The sequence below is a fragment of the Zalophus californianus genome, chromosome 6 (assembly GCF_009762305.2).
Source record: "Zalophus californianus isolate mZalCal1 chromosome 6, mZalCal1.pri.v2, whole genome shotgun sequence".
NCBI classification, from domain to species: Eukaryota; Metazoa; Chordata; class Mammalia; order Carnivora; family Otariidae; genus Zalophus; species Zalophus californianus.
Window position 1 is genome coordinate 24,553,260 of NC_045600.1, and position 11,620 is coordinate 24,564,879.

The 11,620-nt window shown below is 42.9% G+C and overlaps 1 protein-coding gene and 1 non-coding gene across 2 annotated transcripts in view; both read left to right on the forward strand.

Moving 5' to 3' along the window:
• Window positions 1-8,278, forward strand: part of SPTLC2 (serine palmitoyltransferase long chain base subunit 2) — a 104,058-nt gene extending 95,780 nt beyond the window's left edge. Inside the window, exon 12 of the mRNA XM_027569762.2 lies at window positions 3,099-8,278. Within this exon, the coding sequence (XP_027425563.1) occupies window positions 3,099-3,218 (120 nt within the window). The 3' untranslated portion in view covers window positions 3,219-8,278. The remainder of the gene's footprint in view (window positions 1-3,098) is intronic.
• Window positions 8,279-9,096: 818 nt separating this feature from the next.
• Window positions 9,097-9,203, forward strand: LOC113910633. Its single transcript, XR_003516143.1, has one exon. It is a non-coding gene; the product is annotated as a U6 spliceosomal RNA (small nuclear RNA).
• Window positions 9,204-11,620: the final 2,417 nt, after the last annotated feature.

The window sequence follows — 11,620 nt, forward strand, 5'->3', positions numbered from 1 at the left end:
TGTGAAACTTACTACAAACTACAGTAATTAAGGCAGTGGCGGACTAGCATAAGGATAGACCTGTAGACTAATGGTGGAAGAGAACTGAGAGTCCATAAATACACTCAAGCATCTATGGCCAGTTGATTTTCTACAAGAGAGCCCAGACTAGGTAATAGGGGAAGAATAGTCTCTTCAACAAATGGTACTGGACAACTGGATAAACCACATGCAAAAGAATGAAGTTGGAGCCCTACAACATGGATGAACCCGAAAACATGCTAAGTAAAAGAAGCCAGGCACAAAAGACCACATTATGAAATGTCCAGAATAGGCAAATCCATAGGGTCAGAAAATAGACTGATGGTTGTCCGGACCTGGGGAAGGCAGGGGTGAGGATGTGAGTATGGGGTTTCTTTTTTCAGGTGATAATACTTTAAGTTTAGATACTGATGAAAATTGTACACCTCTGTGAATATACTAAGAAGCACTGAATTGTACACTTTAAAAAGATGACTTTTATGGCATGTGAATTGTATCACAATAAAACATTTTTTAAAAATGAGATAGGCAAGGTTATCGATGAGCTCCAGTGCACAGCTGTCCTAGAGTATTCTCTCATTCAAGGATCAAACTCAACTCTATGGTTTACATGTTTTTCCCCCTAAGAACCCCTCTCACCTTGTAATCCAGTGGTTGAGTGTAGATTATTTGCTAACAGATGGTGATACTTGTAACCGTCCCTTATTCCCACTCAAACCAGGTGACCCACATAATGGCAGACTGGCAGTTTCTAGTTACAGTTTTATGTAAATAAAATCTATTTATCTGAAATATTTGGTATCAGATCAGAGGAAATCATGGAATCTAGATCCCTTTGGGCTACTGTGGGTTTTTCTGTCTATTCATTTTCGTTTTATATCGATGAAAAAAATATTCTAAAGTCAGAGTTCATAAATGTCTTTTACTTTGTGATCTTAGTCATGTGTTGTTTTAAATTAATAAATCCTATATCAGAGGTCAGGGGGGATAAATGGTTAATGGGTTCTCCCAGCTGAAATTCAATCTTAAATTGTTTCCATATGGAGCTTTCAGTTAAACCTTTTCTTAAAGATACCACTGTTCTTTTTTTTTTCTTTTTAAGATTTTTTTTTAAATTTATTAGCGAGCATAAGCAGGGGGAACAGGAGAGGGAGAAGCAGACTCCCTGCTGAGCAGGGAGCCCGATGTGAGGCCCGATCGCAGGACCCTGGAATCATGACCTGAGCCAAAGGCAGACACTTAACTGACTGAGCCACTCAGTGCCCCAAGATACCACTGTTCTGAAAGCATACTGAGGTCCAGCTCTTAATTTGCTTTCTATATTTTCCACATTTGGAATGAAGATTTTTCTTATGCTAGAATAAAGGAATACTATTTATTGGTGGGGTTTTTTTTCTCTCTACAAATGATTTTTTTTTTAAGATTTTTTTATTTGAGAGAGAAAGAGAACGAGTGATAGGGGGAGAGAGAGAAGCAGACTCCCTGCCGAGCAGGAAGCCCAATGTGGGGCTCTATCCCAGGACCCAGAGATCAAGACGTAAGCCTAAGGCAGACACTTAACCAACAGAGCCACCCAGGTGCCCCTATAAATGCTGATTTTTAAGTTAAATTTAGGGGCGCCTGGGTGGCTCAGTCGGTTAAGTGTCTGACTCTTGATTTCAGCTCAGGTCATGAGATTGAGCCCCTCGTTGGGCTCCGCGCTCAGCAGGGAGTCTGTTTGAGAATTCTCTTTCTCCCTCTGTGCCTCCCCCCACTCATTCATTCTCTCTCTCTCAAATAAATAAATAAAATCTTTTTAAAAGATAAAAGTTAAAATTTAAGAACAGGTAAATGTGTCTTTTACTAATATTCAACTGACTGACTCCGGTTATGAAGTAGAAGGTATACATTTTCATATGAAATTATGAATGTAAGAATGGACAGATGTATATGATGTGATGGGAATTTGTAGAGGCACACTCCAGCATCTACATCCACCTCACCATTTCCTAGTCTAATGAGATGGTGTCATGGAGAGAGCCCTGTCTCGAAAGCTAAGGCCCTTCCCCCTGGATTTGTCATTGGATCCACTGGGTAATATCCACAGGTGCTAGGGGAGTGAATAATAGGGCTGGAGAGCTGCCATGGAAACTGCATTGTGAGGCCTGCGTGAGGTGCTTTTATTAAAAAGCCTTAGAACCTAGGATTACAATATTTTTACAGTCTTCTTTGGATTTCTCTGAGAAGTATCTGGGGCTTTGAGTGTCCATGTCCTTCTATTAGATTTTTCCTGAGAAATCGTGAACACGTATCCCCTTCTTGTATTGGGATTCTCTGTTCTGACACTCTGTGCCGCTCTTTGGAAAGGTTAACTCAGTGAGCTGATGGGTGTAGCAATCAGGAAGAAACTTTTCATTTCATAACTTTTCTTAGTGCTTGAATTTTTTTGGAAAAACAAAAGTTTTATAAGAAAGTTACACTGAGATAAGTAGTTTTTGATGGGAAGATAAGATGATCTCTCAAGGTTAGGATTTTAGAGTTCAAACTCATGTCTGAGTTTAAGTCCCGGCTCTGTCCATTCTTGCTGCCCCCCCGCCCTCCCCCCCGGTCCATGACCTACCCAGAGTCTCCTAACGGCTTCCCCTCTTTCTTACTAAGTCTGATCCTCAGTGTACTTTGGGGGCTCTCTTCATCTTGTATCTAGGAAGCATCTCAATGCAGACTTCCCATCGGTTTTCTTGTAGTTAAACAGAAACAGCAAGGACTGAAGTATGAAAGGACAAATGACAGTGGTAGCCAGCCTGGCAAGTTCAGGGCGCATATTCCTTTTTCTCCTAAGTATAGCATACTTTGATGAGCTCTACCCTTTATCCTACATAACTGCTCTTCACAACCTATTATTCATGACCAGCCTGATGTTCTTGCTCAAAAACTGGCTCTTTCCACAGCTGTCCCATAGTCTGATCAGAGTTAATGCACTAGACGCACACGGTCACACGAGAGGATAATCTTGCCATGAATGTTTTTAGAACCATAAAGCACCAGGCATGCCCACATCCTACTGGCTCCGAATGACCTCTACTCTTATATATTTTTAGGCTTTAAAGGAGATAGATGAAGTTGGGGACCTGTTGCAACTCAAGTATTCCCGTCATCGGTTGGTGCCTCTACTGGACAGGCCCTTTGACGAGACTACCTATGAAGAAACAGAAGACTGAGCCTTTTTGGTGCTCCCTTGGAGGAACTCTTCCTCCCCCAGGACAGTGTGTGGCCTTTCTGAGCCAGTTCCAGGAACCATACTTCTGTGGCCATCTCACGCGAGAGACATTTCCTCAACTACTGACGGTGGCCACCTTGTTCTAAATGGCATTTTGTAAATAGTAAAAAAACTGCTTCACATTCTTCCTTTGCTACATTTCACCTTTAAGAAAAGAGGTGACCTCACTCTACTTTTTTGTCCATTAAAAATATTTTATTTTATAACTCTTCTTCTTATGAAATCCCGCTGACCCTAGCCTGGCTCTGGCTAACCACACAGGCCGTTACCATCTCCCCGCTGCCTACAGACTTGGCCCATCCAAAGCTCCTGCTGGCCCCGGCACTGCAGCTTCGAGACTCACCCAGCCCTTCTCCCCAGGGAGCAAGTGCCTTCCGCTTACTTCCAATCCAGGTCTCAGAGGCCGCCAACCTTGGAATCCTTACTGAACCAGTCAAGTATTCAACCTAAGTGGTCTCCCTTTCGTCTGAAGTTCAGCTGTTTAAGGAAAACCATAAACACTAACACGGCTAAAAACTGCCCCTCGTCATGTAACTCCCCCTGGCCAGGAGCCTCCCAAAGTTTGGTCTTGTTCTGGTCACCAGGTGATTTCTTCTTTCACCATCAGATATTGATGATGGTCACTGTCTGAGGGGTATGTCCAATTTCTCGGTCCTTCCTAAGCTCTAAACTAACACTCCCACCTGCTATTTAAAATGCTTACATTGTTGAGAAAGCACCCCCATTCCCCCCCCCCCGGGGTAGCCCCGTGTGGTGAGGCCGCCTGCCGCCTCTCTGTGTGTCCTGTGCGCACAGTTGCCCGGGGGCCGGGGTCGCGGGCACAGACCTGGCAGAACGTCCATGCTTGGTTCCTACTGCTTTCTGCCTTTCAGAATTGTCAGCGCCTCTGCCTGGGTCTGGGTCCAGATTAGGATTTAAACTGATAAAAGAAAATGTTGGTAAATCCTCTGCTCAGAAATCATTTGTCATGTTCCTGTTTAAGAATTAAAGTTAACTTACCCTTTTTAGAAGCTGACCCATTTAAACATTACTCTTCTGAGTGCTAGTTCTCCTTTACTCTTAATGTCCTAAGACACTTCTAGTCTGGCATCTGGGGTTTAGGGTCTCTTTTTTCTTTTCTCCCCCTGCCCCCCCCCCCCCGCCGAGAAATTCTGAACACATATCTCTTCGCTAAACTGGGATCCTCTATTTTGACTCTTTTCATACTAGGTAAAGGGACTAGTTTCAGAGAGCTTTAAACTGCTTGACCAAAGAACAAATCTGAAAACCACCATGTTAAAGCTCTTTTTTCTGTTCACCAAAGCTTAAGTGAAGAGAACTTTTGACTTTATTGTGCCCAAGATCAGCTTGTCTTTTAGTAGCCATCAAGTAATATGGGGGAAGGATCGGGAACAGAATGGAAAAACACTGTGTGAAAGTAGCTTTGCACGTCTCTATTTTTGAACTCACTCCTTGTATTGGTGGAAATTCTCCTGGGCCCCTTGGCATCAGCTGCGGTGCTTATGCAGGCACATGTGGTGGAGGATGGGGGGGCAACAGGATTGTCGGTGAAGCTTTGTTTTCATGTCTTAAGTTCTCTTTGGTCCCTCTCAGCATCTGAGAGCCTTCAGCCTTTGAAATATTCCAAGGTTTTGTTTTCCTTTTTTAAAGAACAGAAAAGGGTGAATGAAAGAACCAAGTAGAAATGCAGGGGCTGTATTTAGCATGGAGAAACTGAGGTAAAAAAAGACATTGTGGTAACTAAGTCACTAGTCCTGTAGAATAAAATACATTGCTAACCTTTACATCTTGTTCCTCATCGTAGAACCCCACTAGAACACCAGATAGCTTTTGCACTGCAGTCAGTTATCAAATGGTGTAGGGTTTGCAAAAGTCCCAAACTTCAAGCAGTGAACTTACCTTGCTACTCTTTTTACTTTGGTTTGCATGAAGTCACTGCAATTTAAAATGTCAGTATGGGCATTTCAGTACATTTATATATATATATATATATATATGTAATATATATCACTTTGCTAGTGCAAAGTTATGTCAGAATAAATGTAATTAAGTTACAAGTTTATTTTGAAGAGACAAAACTGTGATCCACCCAGGACCTCTGCTTTCTAGAAGACAAAATGTTTTACACGCTAGTTGTCTCTTCTTGGAAACTGTAATAGAAATCTAGAGTCCAGTCATATCACAGGTATCATTATTTAACCAAGCACTGGGGGAAATGCAGGCGTATACGAATATAGTCACTGGGAAGGAGTAGACTGAAGCATTGTTTCGTGCATGGGTGAACACAGCCTGACTCACGAATCTGATGGGATGCACGCAGGTGTCAGCTAACAGTTACTACCAAAGTTGATCATCGGAGTCAGTCAATAGAGATATGACAAATCCTTACCACTTTCTCTCATCCCTCTTTCTATTTAGCATTGCCTTTATCCATTTCAGGCTTATAAGACCTTTTTCTGCTGATCACATCAGAAACCAGGAAATTTATAACTAGGAGACATCAGAATCACAAAGAATGGATCAAGAGGCAGTAGCAGACTCTCCTCCCACCTTTATTTTAAAAGTTTTACCCTAAAATATGGCACACACTCTACAGTAAGTAAATGGTGAAAGTGTGTGTTCAGGGGCGGGGTCCTTGCTCTTTTTGCTTTGCTCTGGAAAATTTCTTCCTGTTAAAAATCATCTTAGTCTCCCCAACCCCAAAGTCCTGCTTGCTTGTTTGAAGAACTTGGCAGCTTAGTCCTATAGTTACTATCTTAAACTTTCACGACAGGGTGAGGACTTTAGATGGTCAAAACACGATTCTTCCTGAAGCAATCCTGGAAGGTGCACAGAACTACCCTATGCAATGGCTGAGGGCTATCCGCAAACAATGACTCCTGGAACACTAATCAAAAAACAAACAACGGCTGACGGCTACGTTTGCTTAACACCCTTCCAGAAGCCCAGGAATGGAATATTGTGCCAATGATTTGTCTCTACAGTCCCTCTGTCCTGCATTTGGCCTTTCTGTATCTTCCCATTCTTGAGTTTTAGAATGTCAACTCCAGAGAAAAACTCGATGCTGGTGCTGTGCTTGGAGGATCGCTGGGTCAGATACCCTGTCCTGGGACACTCAGCCTTACATGTCAGAAGTCAGGGGACTTCCTTCCCTACTTGAGGGAGCCTGTATCTAAGTTTGTTACGGCTAGTCCAGTCTGACTGAATTTTTAGTGTTTAATAGGCTTTGCTTCGTTTCTGTTAGTGAAAACCAGGAGGAAGAACGGCTCACATGGAGAGACTTCCTGGCTTCTCAGGGAAGGGGAAAAAAGCAATGCTATTAACCACTACCTACCTGTCTCTCCCCCCAGCCCTGCTCCCTTTCCAAACTGATGAGGCTCTCTGGCCCCTAGTCGTCCTGGGTTGTAGGCAGTGAAGAAAAAGAATTTGGATAATTCTTATTTTGTAAGAATTTGTAGATACAACTGACTGGCTTCAGGTTCTCTTGTATTAAGAACTGCTGTGACCTAATTCCCAGAGTGTCTTTCCTTTCCTGGTGGTCGAGGTAAGCCAAGATGGACTTTCATCTCTTCTGGCTGCAACTCATGTGGTCAGCAAAGGGGGAGGAGCGTGGGGGCTTTTCCTTCTGAATGTCTGCCTTCATGAAAATCAGAACTATTGAGCCTTTCACACAGGTAAACTCAGCATAGCCCAAGGGGGTCGTCAAGGGGAAGTTATGAGAATCAAATGATTCTTCTTGGCTTTTGAGCTGCTACTTGCTTAAATGCAGCCCCAGAACCTAAAGATCTGCTGCTACCTGCTTAACATGGAAGCTCAGTGCCCAGCCAGCAGGCATCTTAATCCATTAAGCCAGTTAATCAAAATACCTTCCACGTGGCAAAAAGCGTATCTTCTTTTCTCCTCAGATTTATCCACAGGAAATGTAGTGTTTAGGTTCCTACCCAATGACCATGTGCCCAGATAGCCTAATTAGAAGGCTGGCTTCCTGCCTTAATACAGAAGAAATGCTAGGATGAGCCAATGATCCTTTTGCTTTTAATTGTATGGAAAATGTTGCCCCTTTTGTCATTTCCAGTGACTTCTGTTTTCCAAGGACCTTTTGCTATAGATTCTTTTTTAGACGGGGGACCCAAAGGACTTAGCTTGCGGACTTGCTGAAGTTGTTTATTATTCTAGTCTTCTCGTGAGTCTGGAGATATACCCAGTCCGCCCTTGGGAGTGGCTTGATGGGGGAGCCGTGGGCAAGGTCTTGTTTACTACATAGTACACACGATAGATGGCCTTGAACTGTGACTCTTTGTGGTATGATGAGTTCTAATAAACTGACCCTAAAGAATGCAATGGTTCTTAAAACTGTGGTTATACGTTTTTGATGAAGCAATGCCCAAACCTCTGTTCTTTTGGAGAAGTTGTGGGGAAGGTGAATGCAAGGTAAAGACGAGAGCACCACCCAGATGTGCTCAGTGTCCTTCCTTGTTGCCATCTCTGTGGGTAAGTGGATCCCTCCCTGCGCCAGGAGGCTTGAGTCAGTTCAGAGTCTGCTTTTCCCCACAGTTTTCAGGTTTCTTGTGCAAAGCTTGGTGGGTCGGGGCAGGCCTTCTATGGGGATGTGGGATGTATTCCTGAGTGGGGTAGATAGGTCATGTTACCTCAGTGATGTTAAACCAATGGTTGGAATGATAAAAAGCATCCTTGATGGTTCTTCACAGGATACTGGTGAGATCACCGTGCAGGTCAGCCAGCATGCCCACACAGTCTTGATGAGCCCTCTCTGTATAAAGGCAGCAAACATGAAGGGAAGGGGGAAAGAGAATAGGAATAGAGAAATCACTTATGGGGAGCTGAGATCTTCTTTTGTTGGCCTTTATTTTTCCATTGACCAATTTGCCTGTAAACTGGATTTTGCAAGAGGTGCTGTGATAATCCCTCTCCATTGCTGTGATGCTTATATAATCTGAGAGAGTGAGAGGGGGAAATATAAATAAAAAATTTTAAATTCTAGTAATGTGTTAAAATGTCATGCTTCTCTCTTTCTCTCTTACCCCCGTCTCCCGTTTTTGCCAGATGATTTTTTTTTTAACCTTGTTGGATGACTGTGAAGCTCTAAATGATGGGTTGGGTTAAGTGTATCCGTTTGAAAGCACATGTTAAGAACCGGAGGGGAACTACTTGAGATGACGTAAGAGTCATCCCATGCAAATATATTGTTTTGCCCAAATAAACTATTCAGAAAGCTGTCTCTGCCTTTATTCATTGAACCAATAAATACTGAGTACTGTTTCCATGCTAGGCACTGCACTGAGTATGACCAATACCAGCAGCAAACAAATAGTAAACAAGTAAGCATATGGACACATCATTTTACAAACTGGTAAGTGCTGTGAAGGAAAAGTAAAGAGCATGATAGAAACATGTAACCAGTATGTGGTTTAGAGGTGACAGAGAAGACTTTTCTAAGGCACGGAGGATCCGATGCTCCAGGAGCAAAGGGAAGGATGACAAAGCGGGCTGGCGAGGAGGGGGCAGAAGTTTGCTGCGCTGGGCTGTCAGGGGTGAGCAGTGATCTTACACATTGGGGGAAACTAAGGAGGGTTTGCAAGCATTGAAAAAGATCCCTAGTGTGCTCTTTTGGTAGACATTGGCAAGTTGGTAAAATGTATATGGACATGCAAAGGACCTAGACTAGCCAAAACCATTTTGAAAAAGAAGTTGTACTACCTGATTTCAAAGCTTTTTACAGAGCTATACTAACCAAGACTGCATTTGGCATTAGAATGGTCAGAGAGAACAAATAAGACACCACAGAAAGTCCAGAGATAGTGTTCACTTCAGCAGCACTTACACTAAAATTGGAGTGATACGGGGAAGAGAGGCATGGCCCCTGCGCGAGGATGAAACACAAATTCACGAAGCATTCCATATTTACGAGAAATGTACACAATTGTTGAATCACTGAAACAAACATAACACTGTATGTTAACATACTAGAATAACGGGGCACCTGGGTGGCTCAGGCATTAAGCGTCTGCCTTCGGCTTCAGGTCATGATCTCAGGGTCCTGGGATCGAGCCCCACATCGGGCTCCCTGCTCCGCGGGGAGCTTGCTTCTCCCTCTCCCTGTGCTGCTCCCCCTGCTCATGCTCTCTCAAATAAATCTTTTTAAAAAAATAGAATAAAAATTAAAAGTCCAGAAATAGACCCACACATACATGGGTAGTTGATTTTCGACAAAAGTGCCAAGTTAATTCAACTGGAAAAGTACAGTTAGTCAGCTAATGGTGCTGGAACTGAATATCTAGGGGAAAAGACTTTTAACCCTTACCTCACATCATATACAATAATTAAACCATAGATCTGAACATCAAAACTATAAAACTTCCAAGAGAAAATATAAAAGCAAATCTGGTTCTCTGGATTAGGCAACAATTTCTTAGAACACAAAAAAGCATGGCTCAAAAATCTTGATAAACTGTACTTCACCAAAATGAAAACTTTAAGCCTTGATAAAAGGAAAATGCAAACTCCAGACTAGGATAATACATCCACAGTATATATCTAACAAAGGCTTTTCCATCCAGAGTATAGAAAGAACCCTTAAAATATAAGGCAAGACTTCAATAAGGCAAGACTATTCACTAAAAAATAGGGAAGGGGCGCCTGGGTGGCTCAGTCGTTAAGCGTCTGCCTTCGGCTCAGGTCATGACCCTGGGGTCCTGGGATCGAGCCCCACATCAGGCTCCCTGCTCTGCAGGGAGTCTGCTTCTCCCTCTCCCACTCCCCGTGCTTGTGTTCCCTCTCTCGCTGTGTGTCTCTCTGTTAAATAAATAGTATCTTTAAGAAAAATAAAAAATAGGGAAAAGGTTTGAACACTTTTTTAACAAGATTTTATTTGGGGGAGGGGCACCTAGGTGGTTGTCAGTTAAGTGTCTGCCTTCAGCTCAGGTCAAGATCTCAGGGTCCTGGGATTGAGTCCCACATCCGGCTCCTGCTCAGCGGGGAGTCTGCTCCCTTTTCCTCGGCCCCTCCCCACCCACCCACCCCACCCCCCGCCTCCGCTCATGCTCACTCTCTCAAGTAAATAAATAAAAGATTTTTTAAAAGATTTTTTTTATTTTTTAAAAGATTTTATCTATTTGAGAGAGCACACATGCACAGGCATGCCAGGTGAGGAGCAGAGGGGAGGGAGAGGTACAAGCCAACTCGCCGCTCAGCAGAGAGCCTGATGTGGGACCCTGAGATCACGACCTAAGCCAAAACCAAGAGTCAGATGCTTAACCGACTGACCCACCCAGCGTCCCTAAAGATTTTATTTTTTAAGTAATCTCTACACCCAATATGGGGCTTGAATTCACAACCCTTCAATCAAGAGTTGGGTGCTCTACCAACTGAGCCAGCCAGGCGCCCCAAAAGATTTGAACAGACTCATCACAAAGGGAGATACACTAATGACCAAAAAAGCACATGGAAAAATGTTCAACATCTCTGGTCATCAGGGAAATGCAAATTAAAACTATAATAAGATTCCACCACTCACCCACCCACTAGAATGGCTAAATTCAAAAAAAGTTACAAAACCAAGTGTTGGCAAAGATGTGGGAATGCAAAGTGCACAGCCATTTGAGAAAACAGTTCAGCAGTTTTGGGGCAGCAATTTCATTCATCTAAGAGAAGTGAAAGCATGTGCACGCTTGCGCTTGAATATTCACAGCTGCTTTAATTCATAATAGCCCTAAACTAGAAACAATCTAAATGCCAGCATTGTGAATGGATAATCAAATTGTAGTATGTTCATGTGATTGAATACTACTTCAGCAGTGAGAAGGAACAATGGCTGATACCTACAACTATATGGATGAATCTTAGAAACATGCTCAAATAAAAAAGCCAAACACAAAAGAATACATAAATATGATTCTATTAATACAAAAGTCTAGAAAGGCAAAACTAACCTATCGTGACAGAGTGGACAAGTGGTTGCTGTGAGCCAAGATTGGGGAGGTAGGAATTAACGGTACAGCAAGACTGTTAGAAGGTCATTCTCAAAAAAAATCCTGATTCCCTTACAGATATAAAAATGAACATGAGTGGGCGCCTGGGTGGCTCAGATGGTTAAGCGTCTGCCTTCGGCTCAGGTCATGATCCTGGGGTCCTGGGATCGAGTCCCACATCGGGCTCCCTGCTCCTTGGGAGCCTGCTTCTCCCTCTGCCTTTCTCTCTCTCTCTCTCTGTCTCTCATGAATAAATAAAAAAAATAAAAAAAAATCTTCAAAAAAAATGAACATGAGTTAAAGATTTTATTTAACTCCTGAATGAGTAAACTGGTAAGGATATGACAAGCAATCA